Source organism: Carlito syrichta, unplaced genomic scaffold (assembly GCF_000164805.1).
Source record: "Carlito syrichta isolate Samal-C Ts95f unplaced genomic scaffold, Tarsius_syrichta-2.0.1 Scaffold169463, whole genome shotgun sequence".
Taxonomy (NCBI): Eukaryota; Metazoa; Chordata; class Mammalia; order Primates; family Tarsiidae; genus Carlito; species Carlito syrichta.
In genome coordinates, this window is record NW_007113559.1 from 1877 (window position 1) to 11593 (window position 9717).

General features: G+C 41.3%; 1 protein-coding gene across 1 annotated transcript in view; it reads left to right on the forward strand.

Moving 5' to 3' along the window:
• The window catches only part of RNF138 (ring finger protein 138), a 35008-nt gene that overhangs the window by 1562 nt on the left and 23729 nt on the right, over window positions 1–9717 (forward strand). The window contains exon 2 of the mRNA XM_021709243.1: window positions 63–237. Coding sequence (XP_021564918.1) covers window positions 63–237 — 175 coding nt within the window. The remainder of the gene's footprint in view (window positions 1–62; window positions 238–9717) is intronic.

Sequence of the window (9717 nt, forward strand, 5' to 3'; positions counted from 1 at the left end):
GCCCGCTCGCCTCCGCCAGGCCCGGGGAATGGCAGGGAACGTGGAGCCTTTTTGTCTCCTAGCAACCCGGTGAAGGCTGGGGTGTCGGGTGTCACCGCTCGCCGGGGGTGTCGCCCCGGCCGCTGCCCACCCCGGGACCCGCCTGCCGGAAAGTTTCTTCTTTCGGAACCTCAGCGCGGCCCCAGAGGTCCTGATCTAACTTACCTTCCACCAGCTTCGCGGACCACCCCTGCGAGTGTTTTGTTTCCTCTGAGACCCAGAATGGGTTAGAACGGCCTAGAATGGGTTTTCTTCTCCCAGCTGCTAGAACCGACAGGATTTCCGGGTATTGAGGTGATGGTCTCCCTTTGTTTTACCCTTCTGCTTATTTCTCGGCTACTGCAAGGTGGAGATAAAGGAAGACGAGAAACGGGGTGAGGATGAAGATGAGGATGGGGGTTAGGGCGGACACAAAGGACCTAGGTGACACGGTCGGTTGCGTGGGACCTGGCGTATTTCTGAGAACCTGGAGAGCAGAGTCAGTAGGGTTGGCAGGAGTCCTTTCTGCAAGGGTGGATGGTGCAGCACTTCCGACAAACCTGCCTGGTGCCTAGAGGCCCCGGGAACTTTTTAAGTCAACATAAAATCCCAGGCTCCATTCTAAACCTACAGAAGGGTTTTGGGCAGGTGGGGCCTGGGCATCTTTATTTTAAAAAAATACACTCAGACTTGAAAGTTCTGCGGGCTTGCAGACAGCTGAGCGGGATCGGTCACCCTTTCACTTTTTGGGGGGGAGTGGTGGGGGCTCTGTAATGTTGTAAAGGATGGATTGGATTTTGGGTTCTTAATCGCAGATGTACTCGGTGCAGTTGCTTTCTTGATATCCACTCTTCTCATTCTGTTCCCTGAGCTTAACTGCACTGTCTCCTATATTCTAGTCCATGCTGGTTGTGGGAGCCAAGGGTATGTGGCTTTTCATGATAGAAATTATACTTTCTTTTACTTTTTAGGGAAGATGAATGACAGTCTGAAATTCCTTTATTACTTAGTGCAACAAATGCAGATCGTAAGAAAAACACTTTTTGGTGTCTAGGGCACAGTATGTCCTTTTTTGCCTTTAATCTATCAGTATGATCATAACTTGATCCCTTTCTCATATACAGGGTACACACACACACACACACACACACACACACACACACACACACACACACACACACTTTTTTAAGAGATGGGGTCACAGAGTGCAGTGACTCATGCCTATAATCCCAGCACTTTGGGAGGCAAAGGCGAGAAGAGGCTTGCCTGAGCTCAGGGGTTCGAGACCATCCTGAGCAACATGGTGAGACCTCGTCTCTACAATAAATAAGAAAATCAGCCTGTTATGGTGTCATGTTCCAGCTACTTGGAAGGCTGAGGTGGAAGGATCACTTGAGCCCAGGTCGAGGCTGCAGGGGCTGTGAGTGTGCCATTGCACTCCAGCCTGGGTGACAGAGTTAGACTCTGACTCAGAATAAATAGAAAAAAGAGACGAGGTCTTGCTTTGTTGCCCATACTGGAGTGCAGTGGCATCATCATAGCTCAATGCAATCTCAAATTCCTGAGTTCAAGCAATCCTGCTGCCTCAGCCTCTTGGGTAGCTGGGACTGCAGTTGCACACCACCATGCCCAGCTAATTATTTTGTTTTTTGTAGAGACAGGGTCTAGCTATGTAGCCCAGGCCGGTCTCAAACACCTAGGCTCAAGTGATCCTCCCTCCTCAGCCTCCCAAAGTTTTGAGATTACAGGTGTGAGCCACCACACCTGGCGTTTTCCTATATTTTAAAAAAAGTTTTAAGTGCTATGCTAGCAGAGGATAGAAAGAAGGGAGGTAGGGAAGGCAAAATGAGAGGAAATTTTAGTAACTGCTAACTTCATGTATACAAAGTAGATCTTTTATGGACAGGATCATTTCAATTATTCTTTGGGTCATTGACCTTATAGGAGTCATTGTCATTTTTAGTTCCTCTGAAAATTCCGTGCAGGTTGCCCTAGTCCTCTTCCCTTGTGGGACATTTTAAGTCAAGGACTATAATTTAGTTTAACCTCAAGGCTATGGAAAAGGTGATTGTTTTTTTAATTCAGGACATTTCTCAAATCACCTTATTGTGCTTAGATGGTTCTGGATAACCAATGAATTAAAGAATAGACTGAAGGAGGGAAAGTTTTATTTGGGAGGAGTGGTAATGATGGAACAGAATGTGGTGTTGTTTGTTTGTTTTTGAGTTGGGGTCCTGCTCTGACACCCAGGCTGGAGTGCAGTGGCACACTTATGGCTCACACTCATCCACCTCCTAGGCTCAGAGGATCCTTCCACCTCAGCCTCCCGAATAACTGGACTACAGGAGTCTGCCACCATGCCTGGCTAATTTTTTTTTTTTTTTTTTTTTTTTGTAGAGACAAGGTTTTGCTATGTTGCCTAGGCTGGTTTCAAACTCCTGGCTTCAACTGATCTTCCTGCCTCGGCCTCCCAAAGTGCTAGGGATATAGGAGTGAACCACCTCTCCTGGACATCTTTTTTTTTTTTTTTTGGTCCTTTTTAGAGGCAGGGTCTCACTGTGTTCCCCATACTGATCTTGAACTCCTGACTTCAAGCGATCCTTCCACCTCGACCTCCCAAAGTGCTGGGATTAATGAGCCACCATATCTGGCCCAGAACAGGGTCTTAATTGACTGGAAGGAGTTTGGTGGGGAAATGGAGAGAATTATTTTGTAAATAATACAGTTATCTATGTTGTTTGCCCCACCTTCTTCACAAAGGACAGACCCTATCTATGCCTTTCAACACATTTGTATTTAACTACGAAGTCAATTTTTCATTTATGAAGACAGTTGAGGTGATCAGGGCTGTGGGTCACTGGGTCAGTCTGAAAATAAAAACAATTATTGCCATTTCAGTGACAGGAAAGAATTTGACCACTGACTATCCTAGTCAAAGGAGCAAGTTTATTATCATTAGAATAACTTTACTAAAACATGAACTTCCATTTAATCCCCATTTATTCCTTCAAACTGCAATTGTGAAAAGCTTTTTGTTTGCCCAGTATAGGACATATGAAGTGCTCTTTCCCTGGAGACTGTTAATAATCCAATGGAGAAGACCTGTAAATGAGTGTGATTGATAAAGAAGAAATGTAGGTAGAAGATTTTACATGAGCATTGAGAGCTGGTTTCTAAATTAGCCTATAGCATAGGGACGATTTCCTGGATGAAATATGCTTTTTGTTAGCTCACAGTTTATATTCAGGCCCTCTTTAATCTTTCAATTTATATACCTCCCTCGATGAGTGTATTCACACCTACACCTTTAGCTCCTTGTCATCCCCACCATTGGGAAATAGAGAGTCAAGAAGGAGGTACTCTGGTGACTCTGTATCCAAACTTCGAAGTTTGGCTGGAGCCAAAGACTGGTAGAGATGGAGCTTAGAGATATTGGCAGGAATGCACTGTGTAAGCTAATTTGAATGTTTTCCTGCAAATGTTAGAGCCCTATTAAATAATTTTTGGCAGGAGAGCAACATGGTTACATTTCAGTTTTAGAAAGCTTACATTAATAGCTGAATTCGGTTTGGTAGTGGTGAGACTAGGAAAGAGGCCATTCATTGGTGTGTTAGGGAGAGAAATGATTAGAACCTGAACTAAGGTCATGATAGTAGGAATGGAGCAAAGAAACTCCTGCATCTTAAGAACACTGTGTAGGATTTGATGACTGTATCTGTAATAGTTAAATGTATGTGCTATATGCAGATCTGGACTATGTGGAACTAAAACTGTGAGTGTGGAGATGGTCACTGAGGGAGGTATATAAATTGAAAGATTGATGAGGGCCTAGACAGAACAGAGTGTTGGAGAATATATATTTAAATATCAAGTGGAGAAAAGTATAGCCTGAAAAGAAATGAACAGAATGATAGGAAGAAAACCAGAATAGAGAGTGACAGTGGAAACTGAGAGCAGTATTCGGGTCATCTGCTGATGACTGTTAAGGAAACTGTTAGTGCTTTATTTTGAAGAACATTTAAAGACAAATTAAGAATATGAAAGTTGAGCAGGTTTCCAAAGTAAGATTTCAGAAGAAAGTAGAGACTGGAGTAGTAGTAAGGTATTTATCCCTTTTGGTGTTTTCCACTGTAATCTTCAAAGACTCTTGAAACCCTTTTCTTTGTTTTGAACAGTCAAGGAAACAACTCTTTGTACATCGTCAGACGTTCCTATTACAGTGAAAGTTACATATAATAAGTTTGAGCCCTTGCTAAACTTTTAAAAAGGGATATCTAATCTGTGTTTGCTTTTGGGCCTCTCATAAGGAGGTATCTTTTAAAGTGAGCTTTTACTTCTCATTAAGCACATATCTATATGAGTCTCTATTTGACTTGCTTGAATCATTCGATCCCTGGATTTTCTGTTTATATTTATTTTAATTTTAAAAATATTTTAAATTATAAAACTTGTTTTTGGAAACAAGGTCTTGCTATGTTGTCCAGACTGATCTCGAACTCCTGGGCACAAGCAGTTCTCCCATTTTAGCCTCCTGAGTAGCTGGGACTGCAGGTGTGTGCCACTGCACCAACTTCTTATCTTTTTTTTTTTTTTTTGAGTTGGAGTCTCACTCTGTCGCCCAGACTGGAGTGTAGTGGCATGCTCCCGGTCACTGCAGCCTCGAGCTGCTGAACTCCGGCAATCCTTCCGCCTCAGCCTTCCGAGTAGCTGGAATTACAGGCATGCGCTACCACGCCCGGCTAATTTTTTGATTTATTGTAGAGATGAGGTCTCGCCAAGTTGCCCAGGTGGGTCTTGAACCTCCAGGCTCAGACAATCCACTCACCTCAGCCTCTCAAAGGATGGGATTACAGGCTAAGCCACCGACGGCTACTTATCATTTTAACAGCCTTATTGGTATCTTGTTACTTGAGCAGTCGTGCTCTAAATATATGTTTTTAAAATTTCTTTTTTCCTACAGACTTGTGATTCTGAAAGCCAGGCTTATATGGGTTCTTGCTGATTTAATAAGTGGTTACTGTAGACCCTTTTTTCCTTACGATTTTTAAGACTTTATCCAAATTTTCTTGACATAGTTATTTATAATGTCATAATTTTTTAAAAAGGTATTTAATTTATAACAAGACTGACTTAATTTTAAGTTCTGAATACTTACTAAAAACCTGAATTTTTTCGTGAAGTTTTGGGGAATAATTATGATTATGTAGATTATATTTAAAGACTAGATACCAGATCTTTAACTGTTTAATTTATTTACACTAAAATTAGCGTGATAGATGGGAATGTTGTTTTTTTCTCTTCTAATGTTTATTGATCAGCCTTTTGTGGGGAGAATGAATAAGAATAAAAATTCATTTGGCATCTGCTGGTTTTAAGTTGAGAGAAATTAAAAGATAACCTTTCAGGTTGTTTCAGGGTAATGCACTGTCTTAAAGATATAGGTTCCTTGGCTGCATGAAAAATAGTTTTAGTAATTCTGTCTAGCAAATTCATCTAGTCTAGCCCAAAGGGAGATGAGGATAAGCACTTTTATATCTGAGGAAACATGCTTGGTAGTACAGAGGAAGGAACAGTAAAATTGACCCGAGTAACTTGCTTTTGTACCTCTTATCGCAGTTTATAGTCATAACATTTTTGGAATCAGATGATTTGACTATTATCAGTCTCACTGGTTAGACTGCACGCTTTATAAAGGCAACCACCCTCATCTACTTTTACTTACCTGAGCCTACTAGTATATCATTTCACATATGAGAGTTTTTCCTGTAAGATAAATTCTGAATAGTAGAATTGCTGGGTCAAGGGGTAAGTGCAAGGGAATTTCTTGCCTGTTTCACACAGAGGTAATTTCAGCTCCTGTGAAGTGTTTTGTTTGTGGAAGGTACTCATGATTTTGATTTAAGGACTGTTGATTGTATCTTTGGCCTAAGGGATTTAATAGTTTTTGGATTAGATTAAGGTAAATTGGCATTCATTGCTTTAGCATGTATTAATGAATACCTAATAGGTATCTGGCACTGTGATAGTCCTGGAATATTGTGGTGAACAAATAGATATGATCCCTTCCCTCTTGGAGCTGGATGTTGATGAGATAACATTTTAATTCAAATGAACATTCAGAAATATGGTGTAATTACAAATTCATAGGTTCTGAGAGAGAGAGTATGGGAGGGCCGATCTAGTGTGTGAATGGGTGAATAGTCAAATACCCTTTCTTAGAGGGGATTCCTTTCCGTTGTTTTAAATGTCTTTTTAGTACATTTGAATTCTTAAAATAATTTTATTCTTTGGTGATTCTTAAATTTCACTCATTCATTTTGCTGTTTTAGCACAGTATAGTATCACTTAAGCCTGCATATGTGCCTGCATACACATAAGTTCCATCAGGACAGGGACTTCATCTCTGTTGTTTAAGTGTCTGTTATGTAGTAGTATGTACTTAATACACATTTATTTTATTTTATTTTTTTGAGTCAGAGTCTTAACTCTGTCGCCCAGGCTGGAGTGCAGTGGCACAATCATGGCTCACCACAACCTCAATCTCTTAAGCTCAGGTGATCCTTCCACATCATCCTCCTGAATAGCAGGGACTACAGACACATACCACCACTTCTGGTTAATTTTTTTATTTTTGTAGAAATGAGGCCTTGGCCGGGCTTGGTGGCTCAGCGTGTAATCCCACACCTTTGGGAGACTGAGGTGAGTGGATTGCCTGAGCCCGCGTGTTCAAGACCTGCCTGGGCAACTTGGCAAGACCTCATCTCTACAATAAATCAAAAATGAGCTGGGCATGGTAGCAAGTGCCTGTAGTTCCAGCTACTTGGAAGGCTGAGGCGGAAGGATCGCCAGAGCCCAGCAGGTCGAGGCTCCAGTCTGGGTGACAGAGTGAGACTCCAACTCAAAAAAAAAAAAAAGGAATGAGGCCTTGTTATATTACCCAGGCTTAGTCTTAAACTCCTGGGCTCAAGCAACCCTCCTGCCTTAGCCTGCCAAAGTGATGGAATTACTGGCATGTGCCACCATGTCCGGCCAAGAATCTTATATATTACACAACTCTGCAACTATAGTAAAAACCATTTAATTGTATGCTTTAAGTGGTTGAATTGTATGGTATGTGAATTAACAAAAAATAATGTTATGGAATATTAATTATGTTACTGTTATAAATAGAATTAAACAGTATGTAACCTTAGGATTTCCCTTTTTTCTCAATGTAATTCTCTAGAGTCAAATTTTTTATTGTGTGTTTCAATAGTTTGTTCCTTTTATTGCTGAGTAGTAGTATATGGTTTGGATATATCACTGTTTATTTAACCATTTGCCCATTGAAGGACATCTGGAATTTTTTGTTTTTGACTATTACAAATAGAATCTGCTACAAACATTTCACGTACAGGTTTTTGTGTGAACATAAGCCTTTGTTTTCTGGGATAAATGCCCAAGAGTGCAATTTTGGGGTAATATGGTTAGTTTTTAAAGCAATTTACAAGTTGTTTTTTAGAGTATCTGTACATTCTCACTAGCAATGTGTGAGTGAACCATCCTCACCAGCGTTTTGTGTTATTTTAAATTGTGTCCATGCTGATAAGTGTATAGTGATATCTCATTGCGGTTTTAATTTGTATTTCCCTAATGGCTGATGATGTTGAATATGTGCTGATTTGCCATCTGTATATCTTCTTAGGTCAGATGTCAAATGTCTCTTCATGTCTTTGAGCCTTTTTTTTTTTTTTTTTTGAGTCGGGATCTCCCTGTGTTTCCCAGCCTGAAGAACATGGCACGATCACAGCTCTACGGTCTCAACTTTCTGGGCTCAGGCAATCCTCAATCCTCAGCCTTCTGAGTAGCTGGGACTACAGTTATGTGCCACCGCGCCCAGCTTATTTTTTTATTTTATTGTAAATGCAAAGTCTCACTGTGTTGCCTAGGCTAGTCTCTCAAACTCCTGGGCTGAAGCAGTCTTCCTGCCTTGGCATCGCAAAGTGCTGGGATTGCAGGTATGAGCCACTATACCCAGTGAGCCTTTTAAGATATTTTAGATATTAGTCCTTAGTCAGATATGTGATTTACAAATATTTCTCTCAGTTTATGGCAATGGGGGAGGGAAACCCTAAATCTTATACCAATTTGATAAATAGTCTGCTGCAGTGATGTAATAGTTTAGTTTAAAGCACTAATTGCTTTCCGCCTACTTCTCTCAAAATGGCATCTGGGAGGATAGAAGGGAAGATGAGGAGTAACTGACACAAACTTGAGGCACTACTGGGGAATCTGGATCCTGAAATCTGCAAATTCTCTTTTGGTTTCTTGTTGCATTTTTCTATAGCAGAGCTAATTTTGGCTGCTCCTGGAGATGCAGTGAATCTTGGGTGTTGCGTGACTGGAACTTGCTAGTGAAGATAGCTCTGATCTGTCCTTTCATCTCTTTAACAGGGTTTTCTGCAGAGTAAAAGTTTCTAATTTTTATGAAGTCTACTTGTTTAATCTTTCCTTTTATGGAATTTGCTTTTACTATCAAGTCTCTTTGTGTAGTTCTCTTGTGAATATTTTATCCTTTTTTTCCCAAAAGTTTTATAGTTTATTTAAGATCATTTGTTTCCTAGGACTACTGTAATGAATTACTGCAAGTTTGGCAGTTTAAAATAACAGATTTGATGGGCTTGCCTGTAATGCTGGCTGAGGCTGAGGCAGGAGGATCATTTGAAGCCAGAGATTCAAGACTAGCCTGGGCAACATAGCAAGACCCTGTCTCTACCAAAAAATTAGCCAGGTATGGTGGTATGTGTTTGTAGTCCCAGCTACTTGGGAGGATCTCTTGAGCCCAGGGGTTGGAGGCTGTGTTGAGCCATGATTGTACCACTGCACTCCAGCCAACTCTCTCCAGACAATTCTAAAAATATAGTTCCACTGAAGTCCCAACATGATTTTTTTGGCAGAACTTGAAAAATTGATTTAAAATTCTAATGCAGGCCAGGCTCGGTGACTCAGCCTGTAATCCCAGCACTTTGGGAGGCCAAGGCGAGTGGATTGCCTGAGCCCATGTGTTCGAGACCCACCTGGGCAAGTTGGCAAGACCTCATCTCTACAATAAATCAAAAAACTAGCCGGGTGTGGTAGTATGCGCCTGTAATTCCAGCTACTTGGAAGGTTGAGATGGAAGGATCGCTGGAGCCCAGCAGGGTGAGGCTGCGGTGGCCGAGAGCATGCCACTGCATTCCAGTCTGGGCGACAGAGTGAGACTCCAACTTAAAAAAAAAAAAAAAAATTCTAATGCAGATTTAATGTCCATGAATAATTTAAATTTTTTTAAAAAGTAGAACATAGCCTATCCTATCAGTACCATGATATGTTATGAAGCTGTAGTAGTTAAAATGATATGGTATTGATTCAACAGAAGATAAATGACTAGAACATATTAGAGAGTCCCAAAATAGTTTCACAAATGTTTTGGAACTTTTATCTTTGTTTTTATTTTTTTGAGTTGGAGTCTCACTTTGTCGCCCCGACTGGAATGCAGTGGCATGTTCTCGGCCACCGCAGCCTCACCCTGCTGGGCTCCAGCGATCCCTTCCATCTCAACCTTCCAAGTAGCTGGGAATTACAGGCGCATACTACCACACCCGGGCTAGTTTTTTGATTTATTGTAGAGATGAGGTCTTGCCAACTTGCCCAGGTGGGTCTCGAACACATGGGCTCAGG